This window comes from Solea senegalensis, linkage group LG15 (genome assembly GCF_019176455.1).
Source record: "Solea senegalensis isolate Sse05_10M linkage group LG15, IFAPA_SoseM_1, whole genome shotgun sequence".
Lineage (NCBI taxonomy): Eukaryota > Metazoa > Chordata > Actinopteri > Pleuronectiformes > Soleidae > Solea > Solea senegalensis.
Window position 1 is genome coordinate 4,451,901 of NC_058035.1, and position 18,783 is coordinate 4,470,683.

Sequence of the window (18,783 nt, forward strand, 5' to 3'; positions counted from 1 at the left end):
GATCCATCTGATATCGTGTTACAGCATACTCTGAGCTTTTAGAAAATCTCAATCATATTTTCACCCCATGAATGAAAAATAACGACCCTTCCCTGCGTTTTCCAATACAGGCTATATCTTCTAACTTCCCAGGATACTGTAGATAGGTCACTACTGATACAAAAGATGTGATTTCTTCCTGTCTTTCTGTTAGTGTCACTGCAGGTCTCCTCCAGACAGTTCCAGTATCCACCCAGGCAGCAGAGGGACCTTGTTTGAAGGTCATGTCAGCACCGGGGCGTAAACGTTAGACCTTTTTGTGGTCAGGGTAAATGTACAAGGCCGCCCTGCGGGAGCACTCCTTCCCTCTCTTTAATCGGCGTATAACAGGCCCTTGTAGAGCCAAACTGTCTGCGACACATCAGCACTTAGAAATAAAAACCTCTCAGCCAACCGTGCGCCGGCTGCGGTTGGAGTACGGCAGCTATCATTTCAGAGGGACAACACAGACAGGGCTCCTAAGTCACGGCAAACAGAAAGAAAAAAAAAGCGACATTCATTTTTAAGACTCAGGTGATGCATGTAGTTTCTATACTTTCAATCTAAAGTTTTAAATGTACAATTATTACTTTAAAGGTGGTTTAAAGAAAGACTTTAAAGAACATCTCCCCTGATGATGTTGTAAATATGAAAATAACTGCCTGAATGAGTTTGTTGGCACAGTGGCAGTGCAGATGGATTTTGTGGCACTATTGTTGTCTGAAATTTGTTTCTAGTGTTCAGACCTTTGCAAATTAATTGTAAAAGAAAAAAAAAAGTGTCGCCCCCATGTGACATTAGATTGCAGATAAAAATGTTCTGGCTTTCAAGCTTTTGTCTTTATCGGAACAGAGCAGGATCATGAGAATGCATTATTGAACAGAGCGAGGATTTTGTTTTATGAACGTGTTTTTGTTGCTCTGTGATCTGGAATCATTTCAGACACCGCTCCGTGAATAAATTCTTCCTTGCACACTTCACGGCATTTCGGCTGCTTTAACGTCCGCTGCACGGCACACGCTATAAATAAACAGTCTGCAAAGTTAATGAGACAAAGCATGGAATATTCCTGTCAGTGAGGACAATCATTTGAAGCAGCCAAGAAAGCAAACTTAACAGTTCTGATGCTCCAGCCCGAGAAACTTAATTTACCAATTTGCAGGAAGAGAAGATGGCAGGAAACAAGCCAATTTGCCACGTGTGCAGCGCACAACAAACCCCAGCCTCGCTCCCCAGCCTCATGAGAGGTAATTATCTCTAAAAAAGAATGCCATGCTGTATTAAGATGTGGCCACATCAAAATGAGGGAGACGGCCTCATTACAAGTAATTATGAGGGAATTAGAAACATCATTTAACTAAACGAGCAAATAATGTCCAGGATATTGAAGAAGCTGCCTGCACTTCTGCCGACTGCTGCAAGTCCCATTACAAAAATTGTAGGTCTTTAATAGAATAATGACATGCTTTATCTTCCCTGCCGCTCTCTCGAGCAGAGGGAAGGGCTGGGTGGGAGTGAGTGAGAGAGGGGAGGATGTGAAAACAACTGTTGCAGAGCTCTCTGTCCTCCATGTGGTCTCACTCTTGAGTGTGTAGCATAAGGCCTTCAAGATAATCCCCCTATTATCCTTACAAATACCAAATGGAGAGCAGAAAATTGTATCTCACATCCATTATAGTGTCAAAGGTAATGCTAATGGACTTATCTCTAGAGTAATAGCCGAGTTCTCCACACGTACCGCAGCCTATAATAGTTTGATGCATATTGGAAAAGCAAATGGGGGGCTTCAAAAACACGCAGCTCGAGAAATGGTTGGTAATTTAACAATGAAGCGTAATGCATTTCACCATTAAAGCCCGAGATCAGACCCTATTTTTTTTGGTTAAATATTGTTTTAGGGGGAGTTAAACTTGGGGATGCAAATGCTTTCATTATGGGTCAAATGACAACGTCATGTCAGATGAGTTTAACAACCTCAAAATCTATTTCTAATCAAAGGTTTTTATAGGTTTTTAATATCCTGCTGTTGTCATTAGTCCTTTGGATTCAAGCAGCATCTTAAGAGGCGATTTCCATATTTTACTGATAGATTTTGTCCATATTCTGTATTTGACTTGTGTTCAGCATATTCCAAGGAGCTGGGGAGGGAGCAATGAGGAAGAAGGGAGGAAGTGTGTGTGTGTGGGGGGGGGGAGTACACAAACACAATTTCCCTTCAGCTCCTTCATTTCCAGTTGATATAAAACAGAATCATGAAAAATCACTTCTGGTCCAAGCTCTCCTTTTTAACCATTAACCCATAAATACAGAAGCTGGTTAAAGCCAGCGGATGACAGCGCCTGCCTCAAAAACCTTGTTACACTCCCCTCAAATTCATTTAGGGAGCAAACAGGTCTTGAGAGTTGTCTGGCTTAATGCATCGCGATCGCTTTTAAAGCCTCGTCTCGAGGCAGATCCGAGGCTCTGCATCTGCTCGTGGTGTTAAACTTCATAACCTCCCACTCCCATATACCCTCTTTAAATCAAATGGCTGTAAATATGTTGGGAGGTCGTTGAAAAGCCCTCGTGATGGGTGGCATGAGACAAAAAAAATAAAGACATCTTCATATATTAGGAATAGGAACATTATAAATTAAAAAAGTAAAAGAAAAGAAGTCAAGTGATAGATAATGTTGTTGCAGCCTGATTAAATTTAATGGCGTCTCTATTAAGTTAGTTTTGATCTCCATCATTTTATCTCAAGATGTAAAAGAGGTGATATCCGCAGGTTTTTTAGTATAATTCATTATGATCCTGTAAATATGCTCTAGAAACTACCGTGAGAATCAATTTGCCCAGTGCTCCTCGCCTCTCTCGCGCGCTGTGTGTAGCCCACAGTTTCCATTACTCCCATCATAAATTATAGCACAGGGAGTGAATTACACTTGCTTTTCACCTTAGCAGGCAGGTTTGATGAATCCTAAGGCACAACACATCATCTCAACAAATCTTCATCACCGCGCCACTCGCTGTCTCTTTGCAGTTTAAACCACTTCAAATCATTTTCATTGCCCTGCTATTAAAATTTGTAATTCACACCTGCCATTGCTGTGATACATAGTTACATCCAGGCCCACCCTCCCTACCCTCCCTCCCTTCACCTCCCACCTATCCCTCTTTCCTGTTCCTCTGCTCATCACAGCATCTCCACACATCTCTTCCCTGTCGTGTAAATTCAAACAACCTCAGGTGACAGGTCATGCAGATTTGCCCACAAGTCAGCGGGGCGTAAACATCCATCCGGGAGCATGTCCCCGTGCACTGCCGTCACACCTGATGACATAATGACCACTTGGATGCTTAATAAACAGCTTCGTTCTGCCAAAGCTATTGCTCCTTTTCATAAGGAGCACGCTTCCTAATCACTCCCCTTGTCCTATCTGTCACAAATTCATCCCTCTGCTCCTCACCCTCTATACACCATGCAGTGCTGCTAGGAGTTGCCCATAAATCACCACTGTTGTCTGACGCCATCCATTTTCCCCAGAAACACAGGGCGGCTGTTGCAGAAATTGGGTCAGGCATAATCTACAGGGCAGCAGAGCTTATAGCTATAGTCGTGATTCTGCTAGGTAATGTAGCCATTAGCACACAGTGAGAGACGGGTGGGGATGGGATGTTGAAGCGGTTGGTGTGTGGTGTGTGGTGCCGCTGTGGTTCCCTTTTTAGGCGATGTGACACCTAAGAAAAGCTGCTACATGACTGAGACTCATTTCTGTTTGTAGGTCCTTGTGTTTTTTTTTTGCATTTGCATGGGCTGAACTTTGACAGATTTGGTTTTTGCTGGACCAGAAATATCAACCACAGGCTGCTAGGTTTAAGAAGATGTCTTATTACATGTGTAACTGATTCATTACACAGATGGAGAGACAAGAATGGCTTCAATTAATGACAGCAGCGAGCTCTTGAACTTTGACAATGTACCTTTTTTTTTTTATTGGATTTCCTCTTACAAGGCCTGATGTTCAGCAGAAGATCCCGCCCCAAAAGGCACAGTTGGCTTGTAACTTTTTCTCCCTTTAGTCACCTCTATATGGACATTTATATATAATTATAACATACGGTAGTTGGCTGAACTCACCTGCCTCTTGATTTGTTATTAGCTGCATTATTTTTATTTTTATGTTTTTGGATTTAACAAAAGTCTTTTGCATAATGAAAACACCTGCAGTTTTAAACCCAGCCTGATATTTTATTCTGCTTATAGGCTCATTAAACAAAATGGAGTCTCACAATGTGTCATATATATATTTATATAGCCTTCTTTTGCAAGATGCATTAAAGCTCACTGCTTAATGTTTGTGACCCAGCAGCAGTAAAGTCATCTATGTTAATTGCCACAGGGGTTTTAATCTTAATTTAAAGTGTGTGTTTTATATTTTTGATTATTGCAAAAAAAACAACTCCACATTTTCACTGAAATAGAAAATTTATTGAATGAGAAGGTTATTGTTGAAGGTCTAAATTACACTACATATATATATACATATATATATATATATATACATATATATATATATATATATATATATATATATATATATATATATATATATATACATACATACTGTACATATATAGAAACAATGATATTTTATTTTCCCCCTTTTGAATGGAAGAACCGGGTTTGTTCCTTCCTGTCATATGAAATCAAACGACTTGTTGCCCCTGTAAAATAGTCTTTCACAAGGCATTTGTGGAGTTTAAAAAACAGTGAGTGTGACTGAAGACTCCAAATGTTTTAATCGGTTAAAAGGCGAGAAATAAAATAGTTAAAAAAAAAATCAATATAATTAATAATTATACACATGGTGTATTTTTATACATACATAGGGAAGCTTGATTGCTTTCTTGTGTGATGCACAGTTGCTGCATAATAGTTTCCTCAAACAAATAAAGTGATACAATTTAATATACAGCGGGGTTAAGATGTGGAGACACGTTATATGAGTTGTATTGTATTCTAATGCGTGGACTGCAGTGGTGAACACGACAGTGTACAGAGTCAGTCAGTACTCAATCTTGTTATACAGGTTGTATAAAGGTAACGCTGGCAGGTTGCTCCCCGGGTAATAGAGGGGCGTTGGAAAGGCGATAGAGCGCGGAACTGGAACGCGCAGCAAGGAGTTATCTCTGAAAACCAGCGGCATCCCCACGAGTGTCTGTGCGGACGCGTGGGCCATGTTGGCCGCCTCCAGCTCCGCCGAGAGCTGCCGTTTCCATTTGTTCCTCCGGTTCTGAAACCACGTCTTGACCTGAGTCTCCGTCAGCTGCAGGCTGGAGGCCAAGCACGCGCGCTCCGAGCTGCTCAGGTAGCGCTTCATGTCGAAGGTGGACTCCAGCTGGTACACCTGACTCCGCGAGAACACCGTGCGCGTCTTCTTCTTGGCCGAGTTGCCCTGCTTGTCCGCGCCGCCGTCCGCGTGCCTCTCCTCGGACAGCGGTGACAGCTGGCGGCACGGCCTCTCCTGCTCCTCCTTGTAATCCTGCAGCAGAGGCTGCGGCAGGTGCGCACGCCGCGACAGCCCCTCACTCCCAGGCATTAGTCCTTTAGCGGGACCTCGGACAGCGGTGACAGCTGGCGGCACGGCCTCTCCTGCTCCTCCTTGTAATCCTGCAGCAGAGGCTGCGGCAGGTGCGCACGCCGCGACAGCCCCTCACTCCCAGGCATTAGTCCTTTAGCGGGACCTGAACGCAGCAGGAGCACAGACACACGTGTGTTTTACGCATGGAAAAAAAAAAAAAACAATAATCACATCACTTTTTTTTTATCTCCAGGCTACTCAGATGGAGAGTTGGTTAAGTGTGAACTCTGACTTCCTTAATCGACTGTTGTAAGCCGGTGACTATTTTTTAAAATAAACAATTCACCGTGAGTATGCTCGGCGTACAGTACGCTATTAATTAAAGCCCCGCTCTATGGATTTAACGCTCAATTGACGACGTGTAGTGCAGCCATTTTGGAAACAGGTTTCATCAATTAGCGGGCTCAATTAAATTTGAAACGAGAGGAAGGACATGGAGGGTGGCAGGGTAATTATTCGACCTTCCACTCCTGTGCTGCTGCTGCTGCTGTTGACGAGGATAGTGTGCATATAATAATTATAATAATAAAAACAAGTGGAGGTGGATGGGTTGCACAGCCATAAATACTAAGCTGGTGAAATGTGAGCTGAAGTACAAAAACTAAAACTAGAAATAAATATGAACAAATAAAACAGGCCGCCTAATTTGTTGTTTTATCTTGAAAATAAATTTTAAAAACCTGATTGGACCGAATTCAATGACATATGTGTTATAAATAAATAATATTGCAGTTTAATTTTAATGATGTTTGCTGTACTGTAAGAAATTGTTGTATTTTCCTCTCTACTAAAAATAGTAGTAGTAGTAGTAATATTATTAATAATAACAATAATAATCCTCACCTAAACATGAGAAGTTGTGCGCTTGGCGCTCGCTGTGACCCGTGTCGGAGCAGAAGCAGTCTGCTGAATCCTCCCCGCCGCTGCACTCCTCCTCGGATGACACGGACAGTGAGCGCCTCCGCGGCGGCGGCAGCGGCGGCAGCGGCGGCCCCTTGGAGAGCTCCTTGGTCCCGGAGCGCGGCGCATCGGACGGCGTGCCCAAGATAGACTGGATTGTGAAGCTGGAAATCGGGCCCGACGAGCACTTGCTCCCGCTGTCTTCTGCGTTACTCATTCTCGCCTCATAACAGTATTGACTGAATCTGTCTGCGCCCTCGTATTCCCTTATTGCTCTTGCACGATCGGTGCGTAAAGATGACCAAACCGGTTGTTTGTTTTTTGTTTTTTATCCCCCTTCTTTCTTTCTTTTCTTTCTTTTTTTCCTCCCTCAGCCTCAGATTAATTGTGGAGTTTTAACATGGAGGTGTTTTTTCTCGAGCTCGGGGAACATGAGTGTAATCCTGGTCCTCCTCCTCACGCTCTGCTTCAGAGGCAGCAAGGTTGCGTGGCTTCATTTGCATGTAGGTAACCTCCTCCACGGGCCAATGGCAGATTCAGACACAAGCCCGGAAATTTCAAACTCCTCTCCAGGTTTTTTGGAGGTGGGAAGGAGGGGAGAGGGAAAGGGAGAGAGCCGAGGATAAGTAACTCATCTCTGCGTTCTGCTGCTGCTGCTGCACGGAGTCACTGCAACACAAACTATATTCTTCCAAGTATCAATTATTCCTGTCATGAATGCTAGGTTTCTGACCTAAATTAATATGTATAATTAATTTAAAGTTACTGCAAACAGAGTTTAATTAATTTAAGTTAATAAAATAAAAATAACAAGTAAAATTCAAATGTTAACTGATTTTATGGGAGAGAGAAAAACTCGCATATTGGTCTGAATACAGTGAGGTTTTTCAGAAATGTTAATTTTTAAAATAACAGTCACAAGCTAATTTTAGATTAAATTATTGTGGATTATAAATACCAGATTTATCCTGTAATCTTCCTTATTTTATGCTCTAAACAGCCTGCATGTGTCACCAGAGAGAAAAGTCAATTGAGGATTATCTTGTGTTTATCCTAAAACGTGCAGCTAAGAAACTCGCTTTTTTTTTTGTTGGTTTTGTTTGTTTGTTTGTTTTTTTTCGTCCTGAAAATAATAAACTCGTCCCGCGTCCATTATCTGCGATTAAGAATTCATTTGATCGTTACTGAGCTAATCTGCCTCGTGATGAGCGCGCGTGGAGTGGAGGCCGACTAATTGATAGACTAATTGATTGGAGATAGTATGTACGCGCGTGCATGCGTGTGCGTGTGTGGTGAGGGAGGAGGAGGCACGCTTCACCCTCCTTCACATGCTTCCTCTCTCTCTCTCTCCCCCTCTCTCCCCTTCAGATCTTCTCTGGTACAAACACTGACCTTGTCAGGATAAGTAGACCTCATGGAGACCCAGAACCTGGTCCCAGTGAGGCAGAACCTCGTTTCTGTGGCTGTGGTTAAGGTTAGGGGTCACATTTGGTTAGGGTTAGGGTCAGGCATGAACTGGTGGAACAGATTTGTTTAGACTGTCCAAATGAATGGAAATCAATGTGGTGTCCTTATAAGAATAGCTGCACGTTGTGTGTGTGTGTGTGTGTGTGTGCGTGTGTTTTCAGTATGTGTGCTAGACCTTTTCTGGACCAGGTGTCCTGGAGACCAATGCAAACCTCTCTCTGTGTATGTGTGCTTATGTGTTGCCTCTTTAGGGCCATTTCTGGCATAAACACTGACCTTAAGACTGAAACCAAAACCTGCTCCCACTGAGGTATAATCTCATTTCTGAGGATCCTTTTCGAGGTTTAGGACCAGGATTTGAATTGTGCAGGCCATGCTCTAATGCTTTTTGCACAAAATTGTATGTTTTTAAGAGCATGGACAGTATTTGTGTGTATTTGTTTTATGATCTCATGAGGACCTTTTCTGGACCAGGTGTCTGTTACATCTTAAACCTAAACACTGACCTCGTCAAGACCAGTAGTCCTCATGGAAACCAAAACCTGGTCTAGGTTTAGGGCTAAGATTTGAATGGTGCAGGTCATGCCCTAATGCATTTTAGGCTGTCCAACACAACTGTGTGTGTGTGTGTGTGAGTGTGTGAGTGAGAGTGTGTCTTTATAAGCCTGTGAGAACAAGTTAATGTTCAAACCATTATTGTGAGGACATTTTGACATGGTGGGGACATTTGAGCAGGTCCTGACAACTTCAGGGCTTTTGGGTGGAGTTAAGACTTTTTAAGTTTTAAAGGGTTTTAGGGTTAGAACCAGTTTTAGGTTGATGTTTTGGTTGGTTAAGGTCACAGACTTGGTAAGTATGGATGTCCTCACAGTCATGGAGAGAAATGTGTCTACATGTAGTTATTATATCTTTGTGAGGTCCCAAATAACATAAAAGCCTATGTTTGTGGGGATATTTTGACAACTTTAAAGGACTTTTTAAGGATTGAGACCTGGTTTTGGGGTTTGGCACTTAGGTGTAATGGTTAAGGTTAGGGATGAGAGAATGCATTATATCTATGAGGTGTCCCCACTAAGATATATAAAATAACTTTATTGTGAGGACATTTTGACATTGTGAGGACATTTTAGCATGTCCTGATGACTTCAGGTCTTTAAGACTTTTGAAGTTTTAAAGGGTTTTAGGTTCATGTTTAGGATGAGTTGGTTAAGGTCGTGTAGTCTATGAATGTCCTCACTACTATAGACAGACGAGTGTGTGTGTGTGTGTGTGTGTGTGTGGGGGACAGCTGCAGGGCTTGATCTGCCAGGTTCAGGCACATTATCCCTCTTTTACTGCTGCTTTGTAAAGAACCTCCAGACAGACACGTTACAAATGTTCAGCTTTAATCATCACGTCAGCTCTTCTTCTTTTTCTTCTTGGAGGTAGAGCCTGGATGAAGGAGAAGAAGACGACGATGATGATGATGATGATGATGACACCAGATTCTCTCGTCGTCGTCATCATCATCATCATCACCAGAGCGAGCAGACAGACGCATCTGGATCCACGCGTAAATATCGTGGACTGCATGACATCTGCTAAACGATCTTTAAAAAAACGCCTGCATGTGCATTAGAGGCTTTGCTGAAGGAGGAGGAGGAGGAGGGAGGGAGGGAGGGGGGCAAATATATGAGGGCAGTCAGCGGCGGATGCTGGATTTATGGTGGTTACACATAAGGCGTGAAATCTGCAATGACAGTTAAATGGGTTTATTTTATATGCCGCTCTTTTCAAACAAAGACCTTTGTCGGTGCGCGCGTGCGCCTTCATTACGCCGTGGACGACTTTTGCAACGTGAGATTATTGGCTCATCCACGGAGAGATAAGAGGCTGCTTTTGTGCTGCACATGATTATTTACACTCTCTCTTCCTCACACACACACACACACACACACACGCACAAGCGCAAGCGCGCGCACGCGTCCTTTCACAGGTTCATATAGACCAGAGTCAGGCACTGTCTCCACTCCAGGCCTAAAAGCACATATGCTCTAAGTTTGTGCTCTATCACAGTGATGGGTCGGTGTGTGTGAGGCCGCACATGCCGCAATAACTGAACAAGATCTTTAGCAGGAGAGAGAGACAGAGAGAGAGAGACAGAGAGAGGGGGAGAGAGAGAGAGAGAGAGAGAGAGAGAAGCAGCTCTGCACAAAGACAGATGAAGTTATGAGGCGCTTTGATCTGGAGAATCAAGCTTCGATAAATATTAAACAAAGAGCCTTTTTTTTCCACGCGCGTGTATTATGATATATGGCGTGTCCGCGTCTAAAATAAGGAAATTACCAGAGAAAATGATATCAATAAATTTTCTAAGTATAAACGTTGATTATGTTTCGATTTTCATTCAAGAAAGCAAGGCCTGCTCTTTTTTCACGGGGCGTTTGTGTGCGTATATAGTATGTGTGTGTGTGTGTGAGAGAGAGAGAGGGGAGAGAGAGAGAGTTGTAAACGTAGAGCGACCAAGCCCTGGAGGTGTACAATTTATGTAATCGGAGTGTGGAAATGAACTGGGTAATTTATTGGAAAACACAAAGTCAGGAAGATTGGATCAGTACAGCCTATCCAAGGGCTCCTATCCATCAAGTTCCAATTAACAACCTAACCATTGAGTTTTAATGGCTTTCCAATCTACTGCCCTGATAGACTCATCAATTCCTCGGGGAGAAATTAAGAAAATCGACCGCCCCCTCGGCGCCGCGCTGTCATTCTTCACAGCAACTATATGTCAAATTAAAAACACAATTAAAATTTAAACTGTTCCAATCAGACGGTGCCCCGCAACCTATGTTTCACTTAATAGAACTTTGATGAAAATCTGATGCCCGCGTTCAATCAGGAAAAGCAAATGGGATGAGGGGTAAAGGAGGAAAAGAAATAACGTGAGATTTCCTGTGAACGAAGTGTCAGAAGAGTTGTTCAAACACTTCTGTGTGGCCTCTGATCACGAGCAGATAATCGATTATCGATAACTTTGGTTTTCACACTTTTCTTTTCTTTTTTTGACCCAAGAGAGACATCAAAGATGGTTGTTACTGTATTTGATATGATGTAAAAGATGTAGAATGACACGTGTTTTGTGTCTGATTTGGTCACATGACTTTTGTGTTGGTGTAAGAAAACAACACTTATAATTCTTCCATTAATCGTCTTCTACTGTGTATATATATATATATGTATATATACATATATATATATATATATATATAGAGAGAGAGAGAGAGAGAGAGAGAGAGAGAGTACATGTATATGATAATAATAATCACTATAAATGCTTTGATTTAAGCACGTTTTGTTCGGGTGTAGTAATTAAGGAGTTAACAATCACCCTTTAGATACTTATAAACATAAATAACTCCATAGTTATTGATTTAGTTTATAAATATAACACGCACCACATGTATTTAAACCTGTTATTGTACAATAACCATATATATCTGTACAATATGTGCACATTTACTTACTTTAATTCACATTATTTATTCATTGTGCATTTCTTTTATTTTTTTCTTTAAATATACAATATTGTTAATAATTGTTTATAAACATGTTTATAACCCTAACTATCTTAACTTATCCTAAAAAACATTATCAATTGTTATCAACAGTTTATCAATTGCTCTATAATTAGCTCTTCAATAATGTTTATGACAGGTACTGTATATGTCATAGGTAAGTTTGCATATAAGCATCCAATATTACATGGGACTTAATTAAAGTGATGTAATTTAAAGTGCAACCTTTGTGTTATAACACACGTGAATATAGATACACACACACACACACACACACACACAGGGAGAGAGAGAGGGAGAGAGAGAGACGTGTGTGTGCGAGCAGATGCTGCAGAGAAGCTTGTTGAAGGTGGTCGGGGCCACTTGTGTGTTTCCAAACTGCCACTAAAACCATGATGATGGGGGCAGAAAATTACCCATTCAGCGCTCTCCATTTTAATGTGATACACCGGACGCGTGCACTCACGTCCGTTTGCCCCACGTCCCTGCAAATGTAGTTTATCTGATTTTTGGACCCACGCCCCCGTCTCTTTTTTTACATAAAGATGTCGCACAAATGGAAATTATCGAGTTGTAATTTTTGTTCAATTTATGCGCGCAAATCAAGGTCATAAGCTGATCCGAAGCGTCGCGCGCACACACGTGGACGTGGGCCGCGTCGCAGACGTCCACGGATCGATACTGCGCCAGAGGAATAATGGCATACTAATCTATTAATTTGCAGTAATGGGGCCGCGCTGAGTGCGCGTGGAAGGTGCACGTCAATACTCGGCTGAGCTGACGATATTTTGGATGAAGCCTTTGTCTGTTGATGAGGTCATCATATGGAGTTTATAGCTGACTGATTCATTTCCAATAAAAACCAAGAGATGGGAGCTGGAAATGGCCTTTAAGGCAAAGTCTGACTGAAATACTCGGGCGTGATTCATGGATGCTTTTACGCAAAATGTCGTTTTATCTTAATAACGTTTCTATTATTATAATTGTCTTAATAGTATTTTTGATTTCAGTATATGCAGCTGTGTGTGATTGTGTTTGTCAGATGTAAGGAGTCAAAAGGTTCGACCTCCACGTGCTACCCATAGGTTTTCTTTCCACTTGGACTAAACTGCAACGAGAGAATCAAGTCTTTCACTTTTATCTTAAAGGCACAACAGCTGTAGATTATCCACCTGATGACAGTCTGCTCATATACTGTCACTCTCTCATATTAAACCCTTTTCGAAAATGACACAAAATCCACCCTTGAATGATTATGTACTACTGCAAATATTGTTTAAATGTATAGTCAAATTATTACTGATTACCAATAATTCCAATTTATTGTGCCATGTGGAACATGCAGCACAGTTCAGCTGTTTCTCTTCCTTCCTCTTCTCACAGTCTCCTCCCCTTTGGATTTGCGTTATTCCCCACTTCTATTTTTTTATATATAAGATATACTTAAAATACATAAAATACTTAAATATAAAGTTACTGTAAAATGTTATTCATTTTCAAAGAATCTCGCGGTGCCTTGACTCCACGTTCGCCTTAAATCCTTAAATGCCTTATTACATTTAATGTATTATCATATAAAGTGAAAATATCTGTGTATAATAATAGTTTCTTTTAAAATGATGATTAATAATCAAATCACATACGAAAGAGTGAATGAACTTGCTCGAGACAGTGATTAGAAACACCTGTAGGATCGCGTGTACAAGAAAGTACAAGATAAATAATTTATTTCAAATTTTAAAAATGTACACCTTGTGTGTTTTTGTAAACGTAATACTTTAAAATTATGGTCATTATTCTGATAAATAGGTTTAAATAGGTTTTACCTGATATGTTAATTGCAAACCTTTTTTTGTATTTTTAGTACTCATAACAGAAGTGTAATAAATTAATATAAAATATAATATTAATATTGTTTGGCTTAAGTTTAATAATGAGTGGCATCTCGAGAAGAATATGAAAATAAATCAAGTTTGAAAAATATTTAAAAACATGCTCCAAAATAAATAAATAAAGAATAAAATAAGAGTAAAATTAGAATTTACAGTTATGCATTTATTTTAATAATTAAATAATAATTTAAAGAATAATGTAGTTTACCTCAAGCTCATATACACACACATACATGGGAATGAGAGAGGAGAGTGAGGGTGGAAAAAAAACCCGACATGTTAAAAGACTTACAGGAGTAATGTCCTCCTCTGACTTCATTACCCATAATTTTAGCAAGATGGTGGCAATTACGCATCTAATTGACTGAGCCACTTTTGTATGTAAAACGACGTTTTTAACTAAAATGATTACGGAAATCCACCTGCCTATGCAAGTGTGTGTCCGTGTGTGTGTGTGTCAGCTTGTATCTGTCTCATCTCTCTTCACCATTTATTGTGTTTTGGTGCGTAAAAATGTTAAAAAATGAACATTTTAAGAATCCTCAAGAAATGATCGATGACAAAAATGTCCTGGGAATGAAAGGAATATAGTTATTCTCCATTTATTTCACAACATGGTTCAGCAATACAATATCAAAACGTTGTTGTTGTATGTTTTTTAACTGTACAAAGGGAGAAGCCGGCAGGTGGCAGCTTCTCTCCGCGCGCGTCGTCTCCATTTTAAATATATACATTTACAGACTTTATACACCAAATATCGACAGTGTGTCCTGTTCAGAAACACAGAGTTAGACCAGGAGACGCTGGAGCTCACACTTGTGCTTGAAGGAATGAGGAGTGAGGATCATAAACTTCAAATGAAATAAAATAAAATAAAATAGAAACACACACGGATATTTTACAGCTGAGAGTGTCTTGATTGTCCCCGTCAAACGTTTCAAACAAGAGGAGGAAACAGAAGTCACAACAGGAGCCTCATCACTTTTCCACCGAGGATACGCAACAAAAGAAAAACATTGTCCCCCATTACAGTGGATTCATTCACTCCTTCATTCATCCATTCATTCATTCATTCACGGCACACTGACAGTGTATTGCACAGCATCATGTTCTCATTTATGAACAGAGAGAGAGAAAACAAATCAAAACAAGTGTGGTGTTGCATGATGGAGGAGCAGGTTCAATTCTGTAAACAAGGTTATTATCATATTATATTATGTTAAATTGATGTTGTTGTTGTTGTTTGTGTAATAATCACAGAGTTGGTCTGACCGCTAACAGTCATGGAGTCAAAATCAAATAAAGTCAAATAAAATACACTCATCAGGCTGTGCGAGCAGGTGAACTCCACAAGTAATCATTTATAATAACAATAATAATAATAATAACAATAATAGTTATTATAATAATGTGGGATTTGAGTTGTCAAATCACGTGTAAACGGTGCCTTTATGGAAAAATGACACATTGATTTTTGCCAAAATATGTCCACAGAGGCCTGACAGACAGTGTCTCTGTTCATTTCACTTGTACAAAAATATTTTAGTCTTTTTTGTCAATTTTTTGTTTTTTGTACTTGAGTTTTGGACTCGGTGCCACAAAAACTGCAGCTGCTGTCACTTCAAACCGGCCTGAGCAGCGGCACGGACGTGACGATGGGATGCGAGTAGTAGACGCCCGGGTGCGGGAAGGTGAGCAGCGGTTGGCTCACGGGCACGTTGGCACCGGCGCCTCCGCTCTCCGACGCCGAGTTCTCGTGGTAGAGGATGGGGACGCGGACTATCCTCTGCGCCGCGGCGTGGCTCAGGTTGGCGGCCTCCAGCTCCGCGGCCAGCTGCCTCTTCCACTTGTTCCTCCGGTTCTGGAACCAGATCTTGACCTGGGTCTCGGTCAGGTGGAGGGACGCGGCGAGGCCGGCGCGCTCCGAGCTGCTCAGGTAGCGCTTCATGTCGAAGGTGGACTCCAGCTGGAAGACCTGGCTCCGGGAGAACACCGTGCGAGTCTTCTTCTTGCGGCACGGCTTCTTGTCGTCGTCTCGCTTCTTCCACTCCTCCAGCTCGTCCTTCTTGGCCTCGTCCGTGTCGCTCTCCTCCAGAATGATCTCGTCGCCGCTCTTGCTGTTGTTGTGCTCGTCGTCATCGTCGTCGTCGTCTTTGGCGTCAGGCTCGGATTTGAGCACCAGGTCTGGGGAGTCTCTGTCTGTGCCCGAGGTTGGAGACGAGTCTCTGGCTCCTGGTTTCTCCGTGACTGTAATGTGGACACAGGGAGATATGGACATTAACACTGGGGACTTTTATGAGGTGACACAGATTCGTGTGAGTTTTTGGATGAATTGTGCCAGAAAATCTAACGCAGAGCCTTCACAGCTAACGAAACAAAAACACAAAATAAAATCTGTTTTATTCTACTTAAAAAAGAAGAGACAAAATAAATAAAATATTCATAATCCACACAGGCCCCAAACTGCACTTTTTACAATCAGCAAAATCAGTCCTTTTTCTCTTTACGCGTGTTTAAAATAAATCACAGGAACATCAGGCTGTCACTGTGGCCGAGCCTGCGGGGGTAAAGATGTCCACGCACCGAGCACCAACAGACAAATCAAAAGCTGCTGCGCATCGTCACCCGCAACCCATGATTTCATGATGTCTGCTTCATTTTATGCACCGAGTGTCACTTTATTGATCTATTATCGCGCGTCGGGGAATAAGCTAATAGGCCTTCATGTATACGACGACGCGTCACATCACTAAACTAGTGTGTGACATATTATTTCATGGCAAAAAAATGGAAGTTATCACATGTATATTGGTGGAATTCACATGGTAAATGAGCGCCTGTTTGCTCAAACATCAAGTCTTACCTTCACTCCTGTGCAGGTGCGTGGATGAGCTCAGGGCGTACGGGTACCACCACGCCGAGGTGCGCTCCAGGTAGTGCGCCGGGAGACTGAACCTCTGCGCGGGCAGGTCAAAGCGGGGGAAGTGCAAGTCCCCGACCTGTGATAGGGAAAATCCTCCCTCCAGCGCCGCCATCGCTGCCTTGTTGACGGCGGCAGCAGCAGCAGCCAGCACCGGCTTAGGTTTGGACGGTTTACTATCACAGTTCAGCAGGTTCTTAATGAAGAAGGGAGAGTCCTTGGCCGGAGCGCACGTCTCTTGCGTCGTCTCTGGCATCGCTGTGGCTGTGGAGGACCACGGAATTACCCACCAAAAGAAAAAAGAATGAATATGAGGATAAACGACTTAAAGGCTGTGGATATCCGGACTGCGAGTGTTGTTGTTGCTCAGTGTTTTTAGGACCTCACACTCAGAGCGCGCGTCCTTCTAACTTTGAAAAGTGTTCAGAGAGGCGAGCAACAACAAACAAACACACAAACAAATAAATAAACAGCACGCATCGAGAGGTGGGGATGTCTCATTCCCGGGGCTCCCTTCCGTCAAAAAAAAAACGCCAAACTCTGGTTTATCTGCGTCCTCGGTGTCAGTCCGTCCGTCTGTCTGTCTCTCTGCCTGTGTGTCTGTCTGGCGTCTGATGCTAATGATGAAATAAAAATGTCATCCAAGTTAAATGCGGAAAGTATAGCCGATTGGGCATGTACAATGGCAAATGGGATTAAGGCAGAGGGAGACGGCGAGGTGGAGAGAGAGAGAGGAGGGAGGAGGGAGGAGGATGCTCTCTCTCTCTCTCTCTCTCTCTCTCTCTGCCTTCAGGCCACAGTGTGCTCCTCGCCTGTTATTGGTCTCATACAGTCCAATTAGGCAGCAAATGAACACAGCAGCTGTTTGCGTGACACCCCCCTCCAAAAAAAGGGAAGGGAGTCTTCATGGGTTGAGTTCAGTCAGAAAACACCAAACTGACATCTGTCATAATCCACACAGTGTTTATATTTATACTCAAATACTCAAAAAATGAAATAAAATCATGAATTTAACACCAATTTGGAGCAAAAAAAATTTGGTAACACATTATTCCATATTATATGTGGACCCAATATTGTGTAGATTTAAACAGTGATCTTTAACACGGGGGTGTATAAGGGTATATCTTTTTGTTGTTGTTGTTTTATGTTAAAAAGGTTTAAACAGATTTCAGGGTTAAAAGGCATGCCACTTTTTACAATTTTTTTAACATAACAAGTTCCACTCTTTTTTAACCTTTTTTTATATATATATATAGATATATATATATATATCTGCAACGTACGTGATAGTGGTTTTAGACTAAGAAGCAGTGGTCAGCAGAAAAATCCTCCCTCCTCTATACAAGCCATGTCTCTGTGCCAACACCAATAAATAACAAAATAAACGAATAGTATTTGATATATATATACAGTGCATGATTTTAACATTTTAAATGCACTGAACCTTGTGTTTTTTGTGCATATGAAGTGAATTGAACAGAGCAAAAAAAAAATCTTAGTCATTATTATATATTTGTTTGTTTGTTTACCTAACTGCTTCTCGTGCCGAGTTGTCTTGTCTAAACAAAATGAAATATAAATAAGAGGGGTCACCATGCCAGCAGCACAATTAAACAGCTGCAGTCCCTAAATATCCTCTCCTCATAAACAAACCAAAACACACAAAAAAAGGTCCTGAGATCAGACTGCAGCTTCTCCTTGTGTCACCAATGGGCGATTAGATTCATATTTCTAAGTCATTGATTTTCAGCGAGGGACATTTTCACAATGTCTGCGGGTCGCACAGTCATTTATTCCTCCCTAATCGATCTGGTTAATTCATCCCTCAGATTGCGCTCTTTGTAAATGTGCAATGTTTTTTTTTTTCCTTCACTCATTGATATTAATTGACTTGTTTGATAATAATAATAACAAAAAAAAAACAAAAGAGAAGCTGCATGGTGTCGGAGGGAGCAGCTGGTGTGGAGGAGGAAGGACGAGGAGGCAGCGCCCTCTGTGGGTCACATTGGTGAGATGCAGTGATGTGGTAGAAAGAGTGAGGGGTCAAAAATAGTTCATTTAAACACTGAACTGTTGGGTCTTAAAGGTGAATGTGTTGCTTCATACTTTGGTGGTGGAGATTAAGGATTTTTATTCCACCAATGGTATTAGAACAGAATAGAATAGAATAGAATAGAACTCCTTATTTTCTATAATAGCGCAATTTAAAAAGTGCTTTCAATATTCTGTCACGTATAATTTTGAAGGTAGGCAAGTAATTAGGAGGTAGGCAGGTAGGCAAGTAGGTAAGGTTTAAATTAATAATGTAAAACAGTCAACATACACTGATTCATTAACGTACAATTTAAAAACTAAACTGATTTTTATATGATTTTACAATAGTGGAAAATTCTCACTGTTGCAGT

The 18,783-nt window shown here is 41.5% G+C and overlaps 2 protein-coding genes across 3 annotated transcripts; both read right to left on the bottom strand.

The window, feature by feature from the left end:
* Window positions 1-4,781: 4,781 nt before the first annotated feature.
* Window positions 4,782-7,063, bottom strand: hmx2 (H6 family homeobox 2). 2 transcript variants are annotated; one of them, XM_044046160.1, is made up of 3 exons: window positions 6,486-7,063; window positions 5,618-5,745; window positions 4,782-5,489 (listed from the first exon to the last, which is right to left on the bottom strand). In XM_044046160.1, the coding sequence occupies exons 1-3, from the start codon at window positions 6,757-6,759 to the stop codon at window positions 5,067-5,069; spliced, it is 825 nt and encodes a 274-aa protein (XP_043902095.1). In that variant the 5' UTR covers window positions 6,760-7,063; the 3' UTR covers window positions 4,782-5,066. The 2 variants fall into 2 exon arrangements, with proteins under 2 accessions (XP_043902095.1, XP_043902094.1); XM_044046159.1 differs by lacking the exon at window positions 5,618-5,745 and having other exon boundaries at window positions 4,782-5,617.
* A 6,960-nt stretch (window positions 7,064-14,023) lies between these two features.
* Window positions 14,024-16,972, bottom strand: hmx3a (H6 family homeobox 3a). Its single transcript, XM_044045227.1, has 2 exons — window positions 16,319-16,972; window positions 14,024-15,702 (listed from the first exon to the last, which is right to left on the bottom strand). The coding sequence occupies exons 1-2, from the start codon at window positions 16,629-16,631 to the stop codon at window positions 15,077-15,079; spliced, it is 939 nt and encodes a 312-aa protein (XP_043901162.1). The 5' UTR covers window positions 16,632-16,972; the 3' UTR covers window positions 14,024-15,076.
* Window positions 16,973-18,783: the final 1,811 nt, after the last annotated feature.

Bases quoted from the DNA above. Each gene is read 5' to 3' on its own strand.
- hmx2 (XM_044046159.1), bottom strand. From the start codon at position 6,759: ATGAGTAACGCAGAAGACAGCGGGAGCAAGTGCTCGTCGGGCCCGATT. The intron at 5,618-6,485 runs GTGAGGATTATT...CCGCTGTCCGAG, and splicing joins GCACAACTTCTCATGTTTAG to GTCCCGCTAAAGGACTAATG.
- hmx3a (XM_044045227.1), bottom strand. From the start codon at position 16,631: ATGCCAGAGACGACGCAAGAGACGTGCGCTCCGGCCAAGGACTCTCCC. The intron at 15,703-16,318 runs GTAAGACTTGAT...TCCACATTACAG, and splicing joins GCACCTGCACAGGAGTGAAG to TCACGGAGAAACCAGGAGCC.